The sequence below is a fragment of the Arvicola amphibius genome, chromosome 6 (genome assembly GCF_903992535.2).
Source record: "Arvicola amphibius chromosome 6, mArvAmp1.2, whole genome shotgun sequence".
Classification (NCBI taxonomy): Eukaryota; Metazoa; Chordata; class Mammalia; order Rodentia; family Cricetidae; genus Arvicola; species Arvicola amphibius.
Window position 1 is genome coordinate 106,293,065 of NC_052052.2, and position 24,450 is coordinate 106,317,514.

Here is a 24,450-nt window from a genome sequence, read left to right on the forward strand (position 1 = left end):
GTTGGTCATGGCTAGGCTGGATACTAACATGCCCATTCACAGTGCCTGTAGCAAGTGCCTCCCCTATTTGAAATGGGATATCAAGCCTCTAAAATTAAATACTGTCTGAAGACACTGAAAACCAAAGTTCTGTTTTTTTTTATTTTTATTTTCATTTTAGTTTAGTTTTGTTCTGTTTTTCAAGACAAAGTGTCTCAGTAGCTATGGAGACAGTCCTGGAACTCACTCTGTAGACCAGGCCGGCCTAAAACTCACAGAGATCCGCCTGCCTCTGCTTTGCGAGCTCTGGGATTAAAGGCTTGCACCACCACGGCCCAGCAGACCAAAGGCTTATTAAAAACAAACTACTAGATAATAAAAAATTTTTTTTGGTTTATACCAGAAGTTTTGTGACTTATTTCCTTTTGGTCTGGTCATGAACTAAAATTTGCTATGAATCCAAGACCTTATCTCATTGCCTGAATGGTGGGATTACAGCCATGCCACTATGACCAGCTTCTGTATTGTGCCAGGTACTGAATATAGAACTTTGTGCATGCCAAGCCAAGTATTCTACCAACTAACCTGCACCCCAATCTGAGATACAGCATTTCTTTTAGCAGATGGGTTACAAGGTCTTGGTCATTTGGGGTCATAGCACATTGCAAACAGAAAGAAGGGAAAAGCTAGAATTGTTTCCTTATAATACCACCAACAACAGCTTGTTTTAACTATACTAGAAACCAAGGAATAAGCTACTGAAGGCACTCACTTTTCTGCTTCGTTTAGTATGAAGAGAACTGGACTTAGGTAAATAAGGCTAAGGGTATTGTCTTATAAGATTCCATATCCCAACACTAAGAGAGACTTAAATAGATCTAGTCTACATGGGAAGTAGAAAAAGACAAGATCTCCTGAGTAAAGTGGGAGCATGGGGACCTTGGGGGAGAGTTGAAGTGGGGAGGGGAGAGGCAGGGACGGAAGAAGAAAAAATGTAGAACTCAATAAAAATCAATAAAAAAGATTCCATATCCCAATTTGTAATAAAATATATAAAAAGTAATATATTTTCTGATAAACAAAAACACAACACACAAATGTCTATAATGTGCCAGTGATCTCATGATGAAAATGATGCTGAAGTAAAAAGAACAAGATGGCTCAATGGGTAAAGGTGTTTGCCTCCGCTCTGGGTAACTAAGTTCAATCACAGGAACCCACATGGTGGAAGGAGAGAAGAGATTCCCAGAGTTTGTCTCTGACCTTCACACTTTCTCTCCTTCCCTACACATATAAAATTTGAAAAAAAAATTAAAAACAATAAGCAATAAAAGAATTAAAAGTCACTGTATGTTATATATTAAACTCACAAATATCCTAAAATGATACATCCAGCATGAACAGTAACTGAGGAATTAAGGTTAGGTTTTTGAATTTTTGTTGGTGGTGATGGTTTGTTTTTTGTTTGTTTGTTTGTTTTAGTTTTTTGAGACAGAGTTTAGGTTAGGTAACTGAGCAGTCAGGATCAGAGTTGGTTAAAAACAAAGTGTGTCCAACAATAGGGAACACCTGTGATGATAACTGTAGATCACCTGACAAACGTGATTACACAATCTAGAATATTCCAGCACAGCAAATGTTAGGCAGAAAAAGAAAAAGTAAAACAACCAAGTCCAGATAATATAAAACCACTGGCAATATCACCCATTTCTTTGACAGCTTGTAAGTAAACAGACAAAAGATGATGAGGATTTTTGGGCTGGAGAGATGGCTCAGAGGTTAAAAGCAGTGGCTTCTAGCTGCTCTACCAGAGGTCCTGCGTTCAATTCTCAGCGACCACATGGTAGCTCACAACCATCTATAATGAGGTCTGGTGAGTAGGCACACATGCATACAGAACACAGTATATATAATAAATAAATCTTTAAAAATGTTGACTAATTAATAAACTGAATTTTGAAAAAAAAAACAAAAATACACACAAAAAAGATGAGGATTTTATTACGACACTCTCCAAATTCTTTAGGAAAAGCCCTTGACACCCAGACCAACCACTATCATAAAAGAGCAATTCTTTTACTATGGTATATAAGAAAGTAAAATGATTTCATATTCCAATCTGTAATAAACCAAAGCTCAAGTTAATATGCTTCCTTAGACATTTGATGCTATTTATATTACATCTGCCACATAATCTCAAATTCCAGTCTTCCCCACTCTCACCTTCCTACTCAAGTCATTCAAGTGGCATAAGGTTCTGAGAAATCCCTAAGGTCAGAAGGGAAAAAAGGAATGTTGAAAAAAGCCATGGGGTGTGATCCAGCTGGAAAGGAGTTCCCTAGGAAGGCAGAGAGCGAACAGTAGGCTCCTAACTTCTCCAACGTTCTCCTATCGTTTTCTCGCTTGACCTTAACAAAACATCATCTAATATACTGAGGTAAATAGTCACATTAACAAGCAAAGAGAAAGCTAAGAGCTCTGCTTACATATTTATACCCGTGTGAAAGAAAAAAGTCATGATTTCCCTCAAATCAAAGTACAATTGCCCTTTCACGAAATAACTCACAAATACGATGATGAATTCAGGCAACATAAACTCAAAATGCCTTTTAAAAAACTCTAGAGCAGGTCTGAGGAGAGTCATCCACCAAGTAATATGCTATCCAGTGTCCACTCTAATGTTCCAAAGACTGGCCGGCACCAAGCCTTCCACTCTGGGAATAGCTACTGCGATCCCACAGGCATCCTGCCAAGTCCTCCTCTGGTTCAGAGAACCAGCTCCTGGCCACAGCACCTGGGGAGCAGGGCTACAACAGCTCCAGCCAGCTAATGGGGAAAGCACAGTCCTGGGCAGTAGAGAAGGCTTCAGGAATGAGCAGACAATGTGGTGAAGACCCTGAATTTGAATTCGTGTAAATTCTAGGTTTGCCTTCCTCTCCCTTCATAGACATTCATTTTAGGCAACAGCAAGATGCTTCCAATTCTATCACCTTAGAAACAGGGGCTTACCTACACTAACTGTTACTCCAACAAAGAGAAGATTGAATTCCAATTAAAAAGTAATTTCAAAAGAAACTTCAGAACACTAGAGAGTGTATTGTCCTTTTGGGAAGGGATGATAACATTGTTAACATAATATTTTAAATATACAGCACTATCTACCTTTCCTCCAGTGATAGAAAAGTTCAAGATGTAGTGTTATGATCTGAACTTTATGACTAGATATTCCTCTAAATTTAGCCACGCAAGCATACATGACAAAGAAAAAGATACACTGTCTAGAGGAGGGAGGGAAGTTCACTACATTTGTATAAAGTATGTTCGAAGTATATTACATTTCTATGAAGACGTGTGAAGCCCAGTACCACATACAATGAATATGTGCCAACTATAGATATTATTAAAAACTAGAAGATGAGCACATGGCTTTTAGAATAGACTTGTCACTTCGCAAAAGACTCAGGCACATGTCATTCAGTGGAGAGCATTTTTGGCTACACTTTAATTCCCTTTGGAAAAAACTGAGTAACAGCCTGGGGTGGGGATCTGGTAGCATACAGTTTTAATCGCAGCACTCAGAGGGCAGAGGCAGATGGGTCTCTGTGAGCTCAAGGCTGAAGGCCAGCCTGGTCTGCAAGAGCTAGTTCCAGGACAGGTTCCAAAGCTACAGAGAAACCCTGTCTTGAAAACAAAACAAAACAAAACAAAACAAAAAACACAAACTGAGTAACGGTTTTTCTCAGGTGTTTGTCTACTGTAAAATGTGCGATCCCCAGGGGTGTTCTGGGACAGTTTATGACTCAGTTGTATCAATAAAGCTGCTGCACCCAGGCTTGCAGTCCTCTCACCAATGGTGCATTGGGAACTCCGTGACAGTGGAAGTCCCAGTTCTCGCCTACAATGATGGCCTTCCACTAGAGGCTTGAAATTGGCCATGGGGTGGAGTGTGAGGAATCACAAACCACAGAAACATCAACTCCTATGCTGACTCTGAAAACTGCAGGAAACTTATAGAAGAAATACTGAAAATGTAGACTAACTGAAGTGTGCTGTGTGTGCACAGCTGTTCCACTGAGGAGACATTCTTCCAGCATTCAGAGACTAGAGCTGATAGAGAGTCACTCACTCATGCCATAACAAATAAGTGAAGTTCAACTAACATACAAGACATCAAACAGACTCAGGCCAACATGACCCAATCTGTCAGTACCAATAGTGGTATGTTACAGACCTGAGAGCTCAGTAAAACTTAACTGAATTAACCAAACTTATACATCTTCCCATGTCCAGCACAACAGTGGACACACAGAGCTAACTGTCTGAGCTATACGTTTCCTTCTAATTATCTACTGTGCAGCTTAGGGCCACAGTTCTCCAGAAATCAACAGCAAATTTTAAATACAAATTATGGTGTTTGGAGAGATGTCTCATTGGTTAAGAGCAGTTGCTGTTCTTGCAGAGGGTCTGGGTCTGGTTTCCAGTGTCCACATGATGGCTCATAACCATTTCTACTACTAATACCAGGGAAACTGACACCCTCTTCTAACCTCTGTAGACACCAGGCATGTATATTCTACAATACATACACATATGTAGGCAAACACCCATACACATAAAATAAAATTAAAAATCTTTAAAAATACAAACTATGAATATATGCAATATCCACTATTGAAAGGAATTTCTTTGAGCTCCTAGCTATCCTGCTGAGTTTTATATAGGGTATATTGTTTGTGTTTTAATAAATAAGCTTGCCTAAAGATCAGCGCAAAGCAGCCAGACAGTGGTGGCACACACCTTTAATCCCAGGAGCCTCTAGTCATAGAGGCTGGGTGGTGGTGATGCACACCTTTAATTCCAGCACCAAAGAGGAATATAAAATGGGAGGAGACAGGTCTCAGCTCAGTGTCAATCTGAGGATTCATGGAGGCAAGATCACCATTTTTGGTCTGAGGCAGAGGTAAGAGCCAGTGGCTGATTGCTTTTTCTGATCTTCAGATTGAACCCCAATATCTGTCTCTGGGTTTCTATTATTCATGCTACAAGTTTATATACTTGCTTTTTGTAAAACCGATGGTTCCTTCTGCTTACTCAGTTTCCAATTCCCCATTCAGAGGGCAAAGTCATTTATTTCAGCAATAGAATCAGTTACTGGATTCACTTGCTAGATGACACTTCAAGTTTAGCAACTGCTTTGGGACATGGTGCTATGCACACATGCTATGTTAACATTTTAGTTACATAAAGGATTCATAGAACATAATTTAAAAATATAGTACTATTTGTCATAAATTACCCCATATATGCACCTCTTCTTCAGCCGTACAAAAGAATACCTGAGGCAGACCGGCTCTGTAAAGAAGAAGCTTGCTCAGTTCACAGTTTCTAGAGGTTCAGGTTCCAGATAAGGCATGGGTGGAGAAGAACCTGGAGGTACTTGTTCTGACTCTGCTGAGTATCCTAATAGCAGCTGATGTCACAACAGTAGGAGCCCATGTGGGAGGAAGCTATTTTATCTTTATGTTCTGAGCTAGCATCTCACATTGTAGTTCAGGCTAGTATCAAAATCATGATTCTGCTGCCTCATCCTCCAGGGTGGTGGGATAGAGGTGTAGAATATCAATCCCAGAAGAGAGTTACAACTTGAAATAGGAGGCCATAATTGGATTCAGCAGCCAGCTTCATTCCTAACAACTCACTCAGAAGGGCTTAAGTTCCCAAGAGAGCTAACTCAATTCCTTCTGAGGGCAGTATCCCAAATGAACTAAAGAACTCTCACTAGCCCCATCTCTTATAATCCCGCATCACCACACTGGGAACCAAGCTTTCAACCCATAAACCTTTTGTGTATGTGAGAAGGGAAGACAAATTCAAACCACAGCCTACCATAGGATGAATACGTGCAAAGTACCCCGAGACACTTCACTGGGATAGAAGTCTGGGAAAACTGGGAACTAAAACCTCAAAGTTAAACTTTTCCCCCCAAGACAGGGTCTTACAGTATAGCCTTAGCTGTTCCAGAATTCACTCTGTAGACCAGGCTGGCCTCACACTCACAGTATCAGTCTGCCTCTGCCTCCCCAGTGCTGGTATCAAAGACTTGAGCCACCACCACCCAGCTGAACCTTTATCTCTAAATATTACAAAATATACTGCAAGGTTGGTTTGTGATATCATGTGTGTTAGCATCAGGCTTAGTTTTATGTGTTCTGTGGATTTTGCCTCCCATAAATTGACAAGAGGAGTTTTTCATCAGTACCAGAATGAAGGGAGTGCAGCACTTTCTCACTCTGGAAAGGTAATAAGAAGATTTCTACCTTTAATACACACATCACCGAGGACAGAAAAACACTGAGTGCTGCTGCTGACTGAACAACTCACCCTGCGCTGGCTAGAAAGGGCTATTAGGAGATGATGGGGCTCCACACCCGAAGTGAGACCTGCAGCTGTTCCTTCAATGGATCTCTTAACTACTCCTGTAGACCCTGGTCCATTCCACACACTTTACTCATGAATATCACTCATAGGAACAAATTCTAACTACAAAAATGAGCCAAGATATAAGAAAAGGGTTTTGGAGCTAAACTGCTTCAATTCTTTTTTTTTAAAGATTTATTTATTATGTATACAGTGTTCTGCCTGCAGGCCAGAAGAGGGCACCAGATCTCATTTGGGAGGTTGTGAGCCACCATATGGTTGCTGGGAACTGAACTCAGGACCTTTGGAAGAACAGTCAGTGCTCTTAACCTCTGAGCCATCTCTTCAGCCCAACTGCTTCAATTCAAACCTCAGATTCCCCCACCAATTATTAAGGTGTAACCTTAAAAATTATCATCCATACACCTCATTTTGCTCACCTATAAAATAAAACTGTAGTGGGTTTTTTTTCCCAGTTACTGTTAGAAAATACGAAAGAAACTGCAGTGTGAAATAGTTTATTTTTAGCTCAAAGGACAGTCCGCAGTGACAGATGTCTTGGGGAACTGGCCACACTGCATCTGCTCAAGATGACCCAGTGTTTGTCTCCCTCCCTTTCAGTCAGTCCAGCCCAAGAATCAGTCCTACCCACTATGAAGAGGGCCCTTCCCACATCAACACAGGTAAAGTAATCTCCCATGTACATGCCCAAAGGCCCACTGCTCAAGTGACATACACACACCACACACGAGGGTTGGGGATAGCCCTCAGTAGTAGAGCATGGCCCTGCATGCAAGCAGCCTTAGGTGCAATCCCTCATCATGAGTGATGAAGTTCTATTTCAGCTGCTGTAGTAGGTTCAGGAAAGACTCCCAGCACTGTGTATGAGGAGAGTAAGTTTTACTGAATTTTTAAATAGGGAAAAAGCAAATACAGATAAAATAAGTAAATGAAGGGTTAGTGTGCAGAAACCCTTGAATACATTTATGGTACTTCAGTCAGGGGCACACAGATGCTGGGTTTTTTTTAAATTTTTATTTAAAAGTTTTCTTTTTATTTTACATACCAATCACTGTTCCCCTCCCCTCTTCCCTCCTCCACTTCCCTACCCAGTCCCCCAAACACTCCTCAGAAAGGGTAAGGCCTCCCATGGGGAGTCAACAAAGTCTGGCATATCAAGCTGAGGCAGGACCAAGCCCCTCCTGCGACCCTGTATCGAGGCTGACAAGGTATCCCTCCATAGGGAACGGGCTCCAAAAAGCCAGTGCTGGCACTGGAGATAAATCCTGCTCTCATTGCCAGTGTCCCCCAAACTGCCCAACTCACAGAACTGTCACCCACATTCAGAGGGCCTAATTCGGTCCTATACAGGTTCCCCAGCTGTCAGTCCAGAGTCAGTGAGCCCCCACTAGCTCGGGTCAGTTGTCTCTGTGGTCCCCAACAGATGCTGTTTTTACAGATAACATTTCTTCAAACCCAGAATCCAGCCTCTTACCCCTCGAGGTCTAAATCTAACCCACCATGTTTTATTTCTTGTTACTACTAAGACACAGAAAGAGAAAATTGAAAAAGAAAAGCTTCAAAAGAACTCTGCTATGAAACGGCTGTTGAAAACTACAGACAAGTCCGCTAACAGACTGCATTTCTGTGGGCTTGCCGACCCTGGACATTAACAAGGAGAACTGTTAAATGCGCCACATAGACATAGAAAGGTACAGAACTGAACGGCATTCATTTTCCAACAGTATTTTCTATAACACCACAGAGACAGTCAAGCTATCCCTTCCTTCTCAACAAAGCCAGCTTTAATAAAAACGCATGCACCAACAACTTCATCTGAACTTGAAGAAATCCTTCAAATGCAAAACTAAGTCCATCCCTGTTTCATATTTAATTTGCAACAGGATATCTGGCAGTTGTCAAGGGGCCTGGCAAGGCCTGTTAGCTGGTGACTGGATGCCTGCTGAGATGGGCTCCACACACAGGTAGTACTCAATTGTAGACAAAATCTTCTGACCTACCTCTCATGCTCCTTTAAAGTTAATCTGAACACACTGTGCATGAAAGGAAATGAGAAATGAGCTTTTCTCCTTTACCACAGTGCTGGGACTTCCTGAGTTTTCATTCCACTGACGACTGCTCCAGAGCTACCATTTTTTTTCTATTCCCAGTTGTGTCTGTCAGCCACAATTAGGGCTGGACACTGAAGAGAGGTGCTAAATTTCAACAATACCATTAGATCTGACAAGTCTGGTTTTTCCTTTCTCACTTTAACCCTCCCTATGTTAGGAAACACAGTCCTTGCCACTTAGCAAACAAATCTGATGTAATCTTTACGTTTTAAAATTTGTGTATAATTTATAGAAGCATGTATAAAGGACAAAGAAAACAACTTTATTAGAGATTTTACTACAAGGCTGGAGAGGGATTGCCCAATGGTTAAGAGCACTTGCTGCTCTTGTGGGGGACCACAGTTCAGTACTCGGCATCCTTATAAGGCAACTCACAATAGCCTGTAACTTCAGCTCCTAGAGATCCAACGCCCTCTTCGGATCGCAAAGTGTACCTGTGCACACATGTGCACACACAATATTTTTAAAAATCAACAAAATAATGTTTTACTATAAAATATATTAACCATTACTATGTAAATATTGTTGTATAAAATATTTTCATACTGTTACATACCTTTTCAAAAAAAGAAAATTTAGGTTCTAGTCCTGAGAGTCTTCCTGTATGATAAAACCTTTCTTGTTGAATGGTAAGAGAGACTATACTTGTATGTTCCTACAAATAAAAATTTTTTTTAAAAAAAAATGGCTGTGTACAGGGCTATCTGAGATAGATGAGACACTGTCTCATGAGAAAAAAGAAAAAAAAAACCTAAAAGCAGAGAATGTCAATAAATCATCTGCTAAATCAGAAGGCTCAGCTGAGGAGGTAGGCTGAAATGAATGGCTACCCTGTGTTGATGGAGCAGTGACTGTTTCACACAGGGGCCTGTCGTGTGGCCATTTACAATGGTGGCTGGAGAGACTATCCAGCAACACAGAACCATATTCTTTACCTTTATCTCAGAGACCTCTCAACCTTCACTTTAAATCTGCGTGGCTAATTTAGGTATATATGTTCAAATATTTACTAAGTAAGCATTCCAGACAAAATTACCCAACATACTTGCATAGCTCCAGTATATTATGTCTCTCAAACACAATCTTCTATCTGCAGCTGATCATGCCTAACTGGTCCACTTCAGCCCAAATTTATACATTTACCATTAACCTAGGACTCACAACTATCCAGCAGCCAGAAAATAGTCAATGGCTAATACAGAATAGGTGTGAATTAATCACATGGAAAATGCAACACATAAAATCATATATGCTAAGCTACACTAAAATGGGCACTGCACACACATGTGTATGTACACTTATAAAAGTATATAGGACCTCAAAGACATTAAAATTACATCAGTGGCCACAATTTTAGCCAGGGTCAGGAGTGCTAAAATTTTCATTAGTTCCTACCTTTTAAGTTAAAGCTTAAAAAACAAATGACCCTGTCTCCAAAAATGTTTACTCTAGGCTACCAGGGGGAAAAAGAGGCTTTGACATGCATTTAGTGAGAGCACTGGAATGTGGCCCAATCCCACATTCATTGTGGCTCTGTAAACTGACACAACTCTTTTTGAAACCAGAGTATAAGATGTGTCAAAACTCATAAACATGTTTATACCTTTGACCCAAGAACTCCTGAGAATTTGTCATAAGGAAATAATATGAAAGAAGAATGTACACAAGGAGCTATGTTATGAAGCCGAGAGACTAGCTACGTAAATTGGGGTATATTGAATGTACAAAGAATAAAGAAATACATGGATATAATAAACACCACACACATGTGAAATCTATGAAGGGAAGAGACACGGCTCCAGTCACTCAAATACTCTGTCATAAAGAGGGAGCTGCATAAATAAGAAAGTCTGCTGCTTTAGCATAAGAGAAATGAGTCCATTTCTAATGTGTCCTTTGCTGGAAGGTGGGTGATAATGTTTAAAAATAAAGCATATAAGAAACAGAAGAAGACAATGGATAGTAATTTTAAGCTTTGGAAAGGCAACTTGACTTCTGAAAGGACGAGGAATCTATTCTAGATGCACATGTTTCCTCAGGGTGGACACGAATTCAACAGATTGACATGTCATCATCCCAGCGAAATTCCAAAGAGCTAAGTGAGAAAATGGAAATGAGAAGGTCTAAAATGCCATGAATAAACAGCTGACGCTGCTTGTACTCACAATCTCTAAAACATTCTGGCCTTTGATAGATACTCATTGATACTAACAAGAAAGGAAAGGGTGCCTCCTACTGAACTGCAGTCACCGTCACACTAGAAAAGGGCTTATCTTCTTCCTTACACTACAATACACTACTTACACTTCTTACTTACAGCTCCAATGAGAATAAAACAAGTAAGAATATTACTAGCAATATCAGTACATACCTAAACTTTATATTTTGTACATATAACATTTTATTAAAAATTGTTAGCTGAGCCTGGCAGTGGTGGCACACACCTTTAATCCCAGTACACGGGGAGGAAAAGGCTGGTGAATCTCTATGAGCTCAAGGCCAGCCTGGTCTACAGAGCAAGTTCCAGGCAGCCAGGGCTACATAGAGAAACCCAGTCTCAAAAACCAAAAACAAAAACAAAAATATCAAACAAACAAAAATTGTTAGTTGTTAGTTGAAACTAAATCTGATGAAATGAGGGGAAAGTGTGTATCTTACACATAGGGTATTGCAATGTACAATGCACCAACTGCCAAAATTTAATTAGCACCATAACAAAACTTGTCATAGAGTGAAATAAGGCAAGAACAAGTAAGAGAGACAGAAAGAGAGAGGCAAAGACAGAGTACAGCAGGGACAAGAGGAGAGGCACAGAGCGAGAAGCATTACCTCCTTATGGTAAAATAAGATGTAAATAACTATATTTAAATATTTCTAAATAAAAATAACTATATTCTTGGGTTTCAAAAAACTAAAATATATAAAAGAAACAATTACTAAAAATAAGCCTATTATTACAAACCAGTGGAAAGCAAATATGGAAAGTAAAAATACATTTGCACAGATCTCCATTTCTCTTACAGGACTAACTACCTTCCCAAGACCAAGTCACTCTCCGGTCTGTGTAAGTGGAAGTGCAAAGAAGGTTCTGTGGAAGAGATGAAGTAGAATTCCCTCAGGCAGAATGCAGAGGAATCCCCCAAACAGAAGCAAACTAAGCCCTAATATGTGCTTCATTCACACGGTGTTGTTATTCCCAGGTTAGAAAGACTCAGGGGGAGACTAATCACAGATATACTTACTGCATTGTGGTTTTGAAGCTATGTGTTATATAAATCATCATACCCACTATAGATTTTCAGGAAAAATAATGTAAATGGGAGTCTATTTTCAGGAAAACACACCCAAGACCTACAGTAAGATAACCTATGTCATTCAATTAAAATTCCAAGAAAGTAATTATCCCCCAATTTACCAGATCGAATAATTTTCCCAGTTCTATCATAATTATTTCCATTTACCAGGTCTATCATATTTGAGAGAGAAAAAACAATGACTTTGCACTGTCCTGTTGCAATAAATGCGAAGTTATCAATCAGGACAGCAAATATCACGTGGCAACAGCAGATACTATAGCATCAGATACAAATGTAGTTAGATAACTTGAAACTTCAACCCCAAAACCTCAAGATTAACACCTAATCTTCTGTAACAAAACTGACTTCAGACTTTTAGCAATTTCTGCTTACGAACTGAAAGAGCCAGAACCAGTGGCATATGCCAGTGTCCTAGTACTCAGGTTACATGGCGAGACCCTACCTCAGAAAAACAACAGAAACAATGTGAGGTCACTGTCCTCCAGTGAGAGCAGGGCCATCTTTAAATACTTCACTAAACCAAGAGAGGAGTGACAGAACCTGGGTCCCAGTGGATGTCTGGCACATGGAAGACACTCAGTAAGAAGTCCAGATCTCCACCCATCTGCAGTACAGCAAGCATATCCACTGTTCATAACAAACACCTTTGCCTGCCCTGGGCCCAAGGTCCTTGGCATATTGCATAATCTTAAACTCTATCTGATTCCTATCTTTACAAAAAGCATAAAAGGTGTCAGAATATCCTCTTACTATAAACTTGAACTCAACATCTGGCCAATTTCTTTAAGGTCTGGGTAGTTACATATCTGATCACCCACAGTCTCCCAACTATGAAATCTTGGCTCTCCTGTGTAGTGAATTCTCTAGAACAACTCTATAACCAAATCTTATTTATGAAACATCCTCCAACTGTGCTCTTTCCTATGGTCATTCTCCTTTCCTTGGATAGCTACAAGGAGTCTATTAGGTCTTCAGGGGTACCGCATCCCTGGATGCCTCCCCACTCAACAATACCAGTATTTACCAACTGAACCATCTTACCCCACACACTTTAAAAACAAAATCCATCCATATCCTTCATCTTTATTGTTCACTAAGTTAAAGACCCCAATACTTACAGTTTGGGAACAAACTTTGCTTTCCATCGATGGTTCCAAATTATAATTCCACGTAATACGTAGACTTGAATCTTTTAAGAGCACTAGAAAAGCTAACTTGAAGGGAAAGGAAAGATCCAGGTAAAAACCTGGGAAACAGGAATGGAAAAGTTTCAGTATTTGGGGGCATTACACAAAAGCAACAGAAGAGGGCGCACAGAGAAGCTGGAGAAACTACCTTGAACCTCCTAGAAGGTCACCAAAGCTACAGACAGCCTTGACCAACAATGGTTCAGTTTAGGATTTTTAGAAGTGATGATGGCAAAGGAAGCATTGTACTTCGAGGTTCAGATGTTCAACACTTTCTTCAGATGCTGGGCAAAGTCAAGAAATCCCACGCCCAGGTCACTGAGTAAACAGGGAATTTTCTTCAGGAGCTCTGAGACTATACATACATTTTAATTTATGATATGTTCAAGTTATAATATGTTCATGAGGATGTAACTTCACAATAATTCAAAGGCACATCTGTAGCCACACTTAGAATTTTTTAAAGCAAAAGGTGATTAAATACCAAAAATAACACCTCAACTCAAACAACAGTCATTAAAAAAATGGTCAACAAGATGAAAACCATAAGAAAGCAGCTCTATGACCTGGCAAGGTATACACAGCACAGCTTTCTCTACATGTAGATACGACAGTGTGTGCAAACACAATATAAAATGTATTTACCTGCTTTAGTACTCATAAATGACAGTACTCTGAGATAAGAAAACGAACAATTATAGAATATTCTAAAGCTATGATCTTCATTATCCCTGAGAACTGTTAGTTTAGATAAAACACATATTGATATAACATAAAAAGTAAAATTCCTATAGTCCTGATCTTGAACTGGAGATATCTGTTTGACTGCAATGGGTATCTCTAAGAAGATACATGGATATTAACATATACATTTAAATGTGCTCAACATCATTAATCTTTAAGGAAATACAAACTGAACTCACATTACCTCACACTGGTTAAGAAAGGCTATTACCAGACAGATAATGTAAAAGTGTGGCAATGATGTGTGCGAAGGCAACTCTTGGACACTTTTAGTGGGGCCTCACTTAGACCTGGAGCTCAAGACCAGCCTAGGCAATCAAGAGAGACCCTATCTCAAATAAGTAAGTAAAACGGAGCTCAGAAGTTAAGGCCACTTGCATTCACATAGCAGCTTATAACTGTTCATATCCCTAGCTCCAGGGAATCTGATGACATCTATAGGGACTGGGCACTCATACATACATACACACAGGCAGTAAACACCCATACACATAAAATAAAAATTAAAATAAATAAATGTAGCAGTTCCCCTTTAAATGTTTGACTTCTTTTTTCTTTCTTTTTTCTCCCCCAACCTTTGGTTTTTTGAAACAGGTTCTCTGGGTAGCCCTGGATGTCCTGAAATTCACATTGTAAACCAGGCTGACCTTGAACTAAAAGATCTGCCTGGGTCTGCCTCCTAAGTGCTGGGACTAAAGGCATGATGCACCACCACATCCAGTTAAATATATGGTTTCTAATGAAAAAAAATTTAAGTGAGATCATTTTGCTTCAAATAATTCAGGAAAGAAACTCCAATATTACTTTTTTTACTCATGTATTTTCATTACTTACTATAAAACTGATATTTTAACTAAAGTTATTTGGCAGCATTTAAATATGACAACCATAACTTTATAAGAATTTTATTACATGGCCAGGTGGTAGTAACTCACCTTTAATCCCAGTACTCGGAGGCAAAGGCAAGCAGATCTCTGCGAGTTCAAGGCCAGCCTCTACAAGAGCTAGTTCTAGGACAGATAAAAAAAAAAAAAAAAAAACCTGTCTCAAAAAAAAGAATTTTATTACATCAAATAAAAATAAAGGAAAACAAATCCATGTTTTCCTGAATCCAAATTTCTTGCCTCTTATTTGTTCTAACTACTATGCTATACCTTAGTCTCATAAATCCAGTTCTCCTCCCTCCCCTTTGTTTTTCGAGACAGGATTTCTCTGTGTCCCTCTGGCTGTCTTAGAATTCATACAGATCCACTAGTCTCTGCCTCCTGAGTGATAGTATTAAAGGTGTGTGCCATCACTGCCCTGCATAAATCCGATTCTTTTTTTTGCCAAATTCTTTTTATTTCTTAATTAATTCTTTAATTTTTTATTGAGCTATACATTTCTCTCCTCTCTCCTCCCTTTCTTCCCCTCCCCTTCTACCCTTTCCTGTGACCCCGATGCTCCCAATTTGCTCAGGAGATGTCTTTTTCTCCTTCCTATGTAGATCCATGTATGTCTCTCTGAGGGTTCTCTGTTGTCTAGGTTCTCTAGGGTTGTGGATAAGTCCAATTCTTAAAAGAACCTTTCTTCCTTATACAGCAACTTAATTATTAAGTAGGCAGTCTCATGTCTAGTAGATAAGAAAACTGCAAAAATGTTCAATTTAGAAAGTTTAAAAGGTACAATGAACGTGGGCTAAAGTTTTGAAGCTAGAAAAGATACCTGCAATCCCAGTGCCAGAGAAGGTTGTTTACCAGTTTAAGGTCAGCCTGGGCGACATACTGAAGTCCATGCTCACTTGGGCTATAGTATAAGAACCCTAACTACATCAAAGAAAACAGGAAAGACCAACCCCCAAAACAAACAAACAAAGCAACTACACAGATGGAGCAAGCGGGTCGGTGGACAATTCCAGATTAGCCACATGCCATACACATGACGATATATGTAAAATCTTGGTCGTTAACTTAGCCTCTATCTTATTCACTAATATAACACTCATGATCGCATCATTTTAAAAACCAATGATGAGCCAGGCGGTGGTGGCGCACACCTTTAATCCCAGCACTGCAGAGGCAGAGGCAGGTGGATCTCTGAGTTTAAGGCTAAATAGAGAAATTTTTTTAAAAATTGATGTACTGATTACTAATACATTAGTATCATTTTTTAAGTTTCTTCCTCTAATACCTTGTTTCTTCTCAGCATTTGAGTTTCATCCATGTTTTCAGAACACAAGTACAAACTTTGGGTACTACTAAGTACACTAGGAGATAAAAACTTCACAGACATACATGGGTTCATTTTCACAGGATGAAAGGACATGTCATGGATTCTTAGTACTATCTTCACAAAGATATCTTGGATATTTAAGTAACCACATTTATTGACACCAATAATAAAGAAATTCCAGGACCACCAGAGCCTTTAGGAGACAATAGAATTCTAGTCAATCCAATTATTATCTGGTCACTGTCCCACCCCGAAATCCTTCATTAATATTAGTATTTAAATGCACTAGTTACATTTTAAAAGTAAATAATTTCTGTTAAAGCAGATATAACAAAAGTAGCTTTATAAGGTTAAAAAAAAAACATTATCACCAAACAATAAAGGGTTTAAAAAGAACTGCATCGAAGTAAGATTTTCCCAACAGTAAATAAAGGTCATAAACACAGATGATCAGAGGCAGAGATAAGCAGCATGCTCATTGGCAGTGGCTGAGTTATAGCTTAGACTCAGTCTGAGAGAACAGCACTGGCACAGAGGGAAGAGAGCAGGGACTTCTGAGAGGTCTGGCAGGACAGGTGATGCCTCGCTCCATCATGAACACCCACTGATGGTGTTGCTTGGCTTGACCCACCACTCTCAGCCCTGTACCACTACTAACTCCTGACTCTGGTCAGTATCCTCAAGATTTTTTTCCCCAAGATCTTGAAGAGAAAGTGCTGAGCTAGTAAGCACAGTTTGTCTCATAACAGGCTCAGACCAGAGAATGATGATAACTTTAAAAAGTTACAGTGAAGGGGAGACGGACGGTCCAGCGGGTGAGTGTGCTTGCTGGGCAGGAACGAGTACCTAAGCCTGGATACCCAGCACCCTGTAAAACGCTGGGTAAAACATGCACACCTAGTACTATGGGCTGCAGGGGAAAAAAGAGGATCACTGGCCAGTCAGGCCAGCCAAAACCCAGCCAACTCCGGGTTCAGTGTAAAGCCATGCCTCAGCAAGGGAATAAGGCAGACACTGAGCAGGACATCTGACATCTTCCTCTGGCTTCCTCAGGCATGCACATGCCCGCACCCCAATTCTAACCATATTCACATACATCACCACCTCCCAAGAAAAGAAAGCTTACGTCAAGTACTTTCCTTGTCTACCATGACGACTGCCAATATGAATGGGCTTCACTTTCAGAACAACGCATTAGAGCCCCAGTACTTCTCAGGGGAACACAATGCACACTAGAGCCGGGGTCTAGCAGCAGCAACCCATCAGTCCACAAGAAGCTCTACAACTCCAGTGCTTGTCCAGTCTTCAGATAGGCAGCATGACCACATGAATTGTAAAACACCTTACTCCAAGCTTAAGCTAGTCCATGAAACAAGCACCTAATACTTCAAAGGCTAGGGGAACAAGAGATATACAAATCGAACTGTAAGAAACTGCAGCTTTGGCCATTCCTGGCTGGAAGGTAAATGATGACAGCTGCTTTGGAAAATAGTAGTATGGTTTCTCAAAAATGAGATATACACTAGAGTAGCAGAGATGGCTCAGCAGGTTAGGGAGCTGTTGTTAAGCCTGATGACCTGGCTTTCATGCCCAGGACCCACAAAATTGAAGGAAAGAACCAATTCTGATCTCTACACACATTACACACATGGTGTGTTCTCTCTCTCTCTCTCTCTCTCTCTCTCTCTCTCTCTCTCTCTCTCACACACACACACACACACACACACACACACACATACACACATACACACACAAATAAAATATAATAAAGTAAAACTTAACATGTGGATGGGTTGCTCAGCGGAGAAGCATGTGCAAACCCCAGCACTAAACCAAGCAAGATTCTATATTCTATACTTCATTCCAACACAGCATGTCCATTTCTGGGTGTACACGCAAGAAACCTGAAGGCACGGACATAGACAAGGATTTACACTCCATGCTCACATGGTCCTAACATCCTTACTCACAGAAAGTGAAAGGTAAAAACAACCGAGTTCTATTAAGGTGCTGAAAGAGATGTGGAATATGCAAATGTCACACCACCCAGCCTTAAAAACAGGATAAAGCACCAGGCATGGTGGTGCCTAACTTTAATCCCAGCACTCCAGAAGGCGGAGATAGAATGATCTCTGAGTTCAAGTTCAGCCTGGTCTACACAGTGAGTTCCAGAACTATGTCTCAACAAGCCAAAACAAAAACAAACAGGACAATTTTAACCCATGAACACTGGAGACAAAGCATAAAGACATTATGCTATGTGAAACAGGCCACTCACAAAGTATAAACACGGCATGAGTCCATGCATAGGGCATTTAACCACTTCTAGTGGTCCAGTTCTGTGGTACGGAGTATATTCACATTCTCATGAAACCATCACCACCATCAATCTCTACAATGTATTATCTTCCCAAACACAGACTGTTCTCATTAAACATAAATCACCATTCCTTACTTCCCCCAACCTTAGTAAATATGATTCAGTTTCTGTCTTTGTGAATCTGTTTAGCCTGTAAACCAACTAGCCTTCCTTCCAGCCAGTCAGCTGCTTGCCTGCCTGCCTGCCTTCTTTTCTTTGAGACAGGGTCTCATGTAGGCCACGCTGGCCTTAACTCACCACGTAGCCTCGGATGACCTTGAATTTCTGATCTTCCTTCTTTTACCTCCCGAGTACTGGCATTACAAGCACGTGCCATCACGCCTGATTTTATACAGCACTTGGGGCTGAACTCAAAGCTTCCTATAAAAGAAAGCAATCTACCAACTGAGCTACATCTCTATCCTCTGTATAACCAAAAGTTCTAAATGGCCCAGAGGAAATTATTTCTACTCATCCTGAGAGGGGGAAAAAAAAAAAAGAAACAAAACAAGAGAGCCAGGCCTCATATCAGCAAGTGCTCACAATGCACTCATTATCCCCATGCACACAGTGGTGCATTCAGCTCTCCAATAATCAAATAACGGGAGGAGAGGAGATACCTAAGGTTTCTTTTTGTTTCAAAGGTCTTCTAACTTGTGTAATACATGTACCAAGAAGATTCTGTGTGGTCACACTCTGTTCTCGCCTATCTACACATTACAAAGGAGATCAATGCCTCTTCACAAAGAACCTTGATCACGCCATGACTGCCTGATAACACCAGCCGCAAGCATGTCCAGTAAAGGGTTAGAGTAATCAATCTGTAAATCACTTTAAGACGCAGAGACTGAACTTGCAGGATGTCTGTGCTAGTAGAGTATGAGAAGCTAAGGAGACGAAGACCCCATCAAAGCAGTCACTAGTACAGGAAGATTAAAGGGCACAAACCTTCTTGAGAAGACACAATGGGCGGCAGGTAATCGGGAATGTAGTCTTTTCTTTCCTCTGCATCTTTACTTCCGGGTTGAGGAAACTGAAGGACATTGTTCTTGCTAACAGGAAATGAAGGAATTTGATGTGGGAAAGTGACAGGTTCAATATTATGAATATAGTCCTCTAGTTCATGCAAATTAACCCCCATAAGTTGGAAAGCTTCACCAACATCATCCAAAATGGGGTCTGTTCGGCCATCTGAAACAAAGTCAAAAACAAATCTTATCACTGGAAATCCACAATTATTTTCAAAATATTAAAAATATATATAAATACAAAGTTTGAAATGAAATATATTACTTATTTAAACCCTAGATAAAGGAAAAAATTTTAGATTGTAAACAGAATATCACATTGTTTAAATAATACAAAGCTGACTGCCAAGCATGGTACACACCTTTAGTCCCAGCACTCAAGAGACAGGCAGAGCTCTGTGAGTTTGAGGCCAACCTTGTATATATAACAAATTCAAGGAAAGCCAGAGGTATGTAGAGAATTGCCCTACCCCCCCCCCAAAAAAAACAAATAACAACAGAAAAACCCAAACACTTTCAGTAGTGATGCACAAAAAAGAAAATAATGCTCATTCTTCCTCTTACTAAATAATAAACATGCATTTCACTTCTTCTCATTAAAGTCTTTGGTGTAGAAACAGAACCATCTTAAATTCTACATGTCTCATAGTCTCAGTCTAAGAAATTCTGTTATTCTCCCGACCCCCTTTTCTTGCCAAAGAGTTCAGATAATTTTTTTCTCAACGCTATATTTTTATTATAACTCTATCAGTAAAAAATGTCTCCTGCCTACCAGGTGTGGTGGTGCATGCCTTTAATCCCAGTACTAGAGACAGAGGGTAGGCAGATCTCTGAGTTTAAAACTAGCCTGGTCTACAGAGCAAGTTTCATTAAGAGACAGGGCTACACAGAGAAACCCTGTCTCAAAAAAACCAAACAGAAGAATGGTCTCCTTTATCCTCAGAAGACATTACAGCAACCCCAGTGGATTCTGGAACCATGAAAAGTACCAAAGTCACGTAAACTACAGTTTTTGCTTATGTATAGCTTAACTATGTTAAATTTTAATTTATCCATTAGGCACAATGAAACATCATAACCAATGCCAAAACAGAAAAATTGTGATATACTCTTTAAAGTGATTTAAGGTTTATAAATTGCTTATTTTTTATAATGTAACATCCATGACTAGGGTAGCTAAAAAGTTATTATGATGTGGCTCAACATGACTGATTAGTTGAGACAAGCTCTAGATATAGTATTCACTGACACAGAATTCATTATGTAGCACAGGTCAGTCTCAAACTCACAGTGATCCTCCTGTCTCAAACTTCTGGGTGCACAGGAGTGAACCAAAGCTCAAGGGAGCTTTGGAAGGTAAAAGGAAGATAAAGCAGGGCTGTGGCTTCAAGTTCTACCGACTTGACATGTCACTGGCAGAACAACTTTCTTAGAATACCCTTTCCCAGGAGACAGACTGATCGTATTCATAGTCTACATAAATTCTAATATTCTAACTGATTGGAGAGCACTGTATTTGTATTACCCTAAGGTGGGGCCAAAATAGTACAGACGCTCAGGAAATAGTTGTCCAGTAAATGACACAATCCTACAATCTATAACTACTTAAATAAGCATTTCTAACAAGTCACCAAACCCAAATGGAAAATAATAAACCTGACAATCATATTCTCATAAAGGAGGGGAGTCTGGGGGGGGGGGGGGATGAAGAAAAGAAAACTATTTAGAAAAAAATGGGTATTTAAGAAAAAGGTTCATATCGGATGTCATGGCCCACGCCTTTAATACCAGCACTTATGAGGCAGAAACAAGTGGATCTCTGTGAGTTTTGGGCCAGTCTGGTCTACAAAGAGTTCTGGGATAGTTGAGACTATGTAGAAAGACCCTGTCTCAAAAATAAAACACAATAGAAAAAGAAAGAGGTTCACAGTAAAGCACAATGATCCCTTGGCCATTTTGGAAAGCTTAAATCCATTACTACTTTGGCATAAACGGTAACTATGTATTCAGGGGATATTTTGAAAACCAAAAAGGTACACAATATTTAGCTCAAGAACTAGGTAACAAAATATAATTTATCTTAAACATAACAATAACAATATACTCAAGATCAGTGGAGGAGGGTCTTAAAGACAAAGAAGCAAAGGCTAGAAAATCATTCTGCATGGCATATTTTTTTTTTTTTTTTTGGTTTTTCGAGACAGGGTTTCTCTGCAGCTTTAGAGCCTGTCCTGGAGCTAGCTCTTGTAGACCAGGCTGGTCTCGAACTCACAGAGATCCGCCTGCCTCTGCCTCCCGAGTGCTGGGATTAAAGGTGTGCGCCACCACCACCCGGCCTGCATGGCATATTTTTAAGGTGCCAATGAATGAATGCCACTTTGGAATCCCCTGGGTAGGAAAATAAACACTCCAAAACAATGCATTTTAGGAACTCATTCAGTAAGTAGCTACTATTTGTAGACTATCCATTCATTTACTAGACAACTGTTTCCTGAGTGTCTATACTATTTTGGCCACACCCTAGGTTAATACAAATACAATCAGGATGCTCCAATCAGCACATTAGATACTTATGCAGAGTATGAGTATAATTTATCTGTCTCCTGGGACAGGGTACACACACACACAATTAGAAAGCAAGATGACAAACAGCACAAGAGAAACATGCACAGGATTATGACAGCTGATAACACAAATTCCCCAGAGCAAGTGATAAGTAAATCTCAAAATATAAGTGGTACTGCTGGTGGACCAGAAGGACAGTCAGTAAAACAACGCGTGAATGCGAGTGGATAGCTTCAAATGTGTTGGAAAAGGCAGGCACCACAGCATGGTTGCAGATTAATAGTTAGGCTGACAGAAGATAAGAAAAAAATTGTGAGCTCACTAAGGGAACTGTGCATTGCTAAGATTTTTAGAAGGTAGCAAACGGAACATGATCGAAATACTTTTTAAAGGATGATTGACAGGATGTGATTTTTATCATAGACAGGATCTGATTTATGTTGGGATCTGATTATTTTGACAGGAATGGCATTTGGAGTCTTAAAAGTACAAAGAGTCTATAGGTCTTAATTTAGCAGACCAAAGTACTTTATAAAACACAGTTCTACAATTTACTACCTTAAAAGCTGTATGTGGGCTGAGTGGTGATAACCCACGCCTTTAATCCCAGCACTTGGGAGGCAAAGGCAGGTGAATCTCTAAATCTGAGGTCAGCCTGGTCTACAGAGCTAGTTCCAGGACAGTCAAGTCTACACTGAGAAACCCTGTCTCGAAACTGCTGCGCCCCCCACCCCCATCATATCACGCAATTTAAATGAATGGTGTAACTCCCAATACAACACACACAAACACAAACACACACGCATGGCTTCACACTTCAATAAAAATGATCTGTAGTTTCTTAGAGAAGTTTAAAATTATTAAATACTCCCCGGTTAAAGATACTATTGGGCATCCAGTTAAAAGCCAGTAGCTATGCAGCCCTGATGACCCAGGAAACCTTGCAAATTACCTATGATGGCTCCCCTCACACTTGGCTCAACACTGACATAAAGGCATAAAGAAGGGACTCCGTGCGTAACTAAGATGCTAGTCAAAGTTATTCAGCGACATCGACAAAGCTGGCCTTGAAAAGTAGCAAGCGGAGATGCTGTCTGTGAAACGAACAGATAACAGAAAACCAGAGGCGACGACCCTGACTGAGCAGAGCTGTCAACGAGTCTATAGTTAGGAGCTCCAGAATGGCCAGCCTTGTAAGGAACGGCCGGTAGACGGAGCGCCTGTGACAAGTACTTGTAGTAGTTTGCGGGCATGGGAAGCAGAAGACCAAGGTGAGCGAGGTGGAGAGCATTCTGGGGTGGTTCTGGCCGCAGCCGACCCGAGACAATGAGAGAGAGCGCAGCACCATGGCAGGACCAGGAGAGGTGAGAGGGTATAGAGCTGCAAGCAGGGACCCTGCTTCCCGGCTGGTGGCGGGAAGTTAGCGGATGAGGAAGAGGCACTTAAGGGATGACTGGAGTTCGCAGGGGACGGTGGAAGCCCAGAACCATCAGAGTCTTAGAGGATCGCCCATCCCGAAGCCGGATTCCGAACGCCACCCCTGGAAGGGACGCCCAAAGGGGGCCGGGGGGGGGGCGGAGGTGTCACTCGTGACCGGCTTGGAAGCAGCCCTCCCGCAAGCCAGCCCCAGTACTCACAGAGTTCAGAGTAGCGATGGCAGCCTCGGCCCAGCTGCTGCAGATAGCGCTGCAGGACGTCGGTGAGGAGGTGGCAGGCACTGAGCTGCACCGAGTCCCAGCCCAGCGCCTGGCAGATCTGCGCCACCGAGACCCTCAACAACGACCTGGAGTAACTCTCGCACATCCCGCTGCGTGGACGCCACCGCAGCCCTTTGCTGCCACTGCTCTCCAGCCCCGCCGCCTCGTCTCAGCAGAGCCCCCGATTCATTCTCTGGGGGCCCCGCGGCGGGGAAATCGTCCCCTCTCCGGCCCCGGGCGACCACCTCAAAGCCTCAGCAGCACGGAGCGCGCCAGCCTGAGAGCCGCCATTTTGGACTCGCTCCGCCTCTCGCTGGACGGCCGCCGGGGCGAGGCAGCACAAGCAGAATGCCGAGAGGGAGGAGGCGCAGGCTCCGCCCCGTGGGAGCGGAGCGATAGTCTCGAGATCGACTCTAGGGCCTGGAGGGCCTGGAAGCCGGCCGGAAGCCGATCGACCGGGCGCAGGTGGAGTCAACACCTCCCTGACAACAGGTGTCAGGGGCCTCTCCTGGCTGGCAGCAAAGTAAGAGGGGAACGTCGGTGTGTCCAGGGGCAGACCGGGGAGACGCTGCGCGACCCTGGACTAGGAAAGAATTAACATTAATAATGTTGGTAGAGATTAAATGTGAAACGAGGGAACTGGGAGTTTAACCTCCTTCCCAGAATGTGGATTCGATTCAGTCTAACTTTTCCAAAATAAATAAATAAATACACACACACACACACACACACACACTGTATGATGTAAGATAATATCCAAAATGAAACAGAATAAAAGACAATGGTCGCTTGCCACACTGAGATTTGAATGAAA

General features: G+C 41.1%; 1 protein-coding gene across 1 annotated transcript in view; it reads right to left on the reverse strand.

Annotated features, from left to right (window-relative positions):
• Taf3 (TATA-box binding protein associated factor 3) overlaps positions 1–23,933 on the reverse strand; it is a 145,118-nt gene extending 121,185 nt beyond the window's left edge. The window contains exons 1-2 of the mRNA XM_038335305.1: positions 23,577–23,933; positions 19,295–19,537 (exon numbers count right to left, since the gene is read on the reverse strand). Coding sequence (XP_038191233.1) covers positions 19,295–19,537; positions 23,577–23,742 — 409 coding nt within the window. The 5' untranslated portion in view covers positions 23,743–23,933. The remainder of the gene's footprint in view (positions 1–19,294; positions 19,538–23,576) is intronic.
• Between the last annotated feature and the right edge of the window lie 517 nt (positions 23,934–24,450).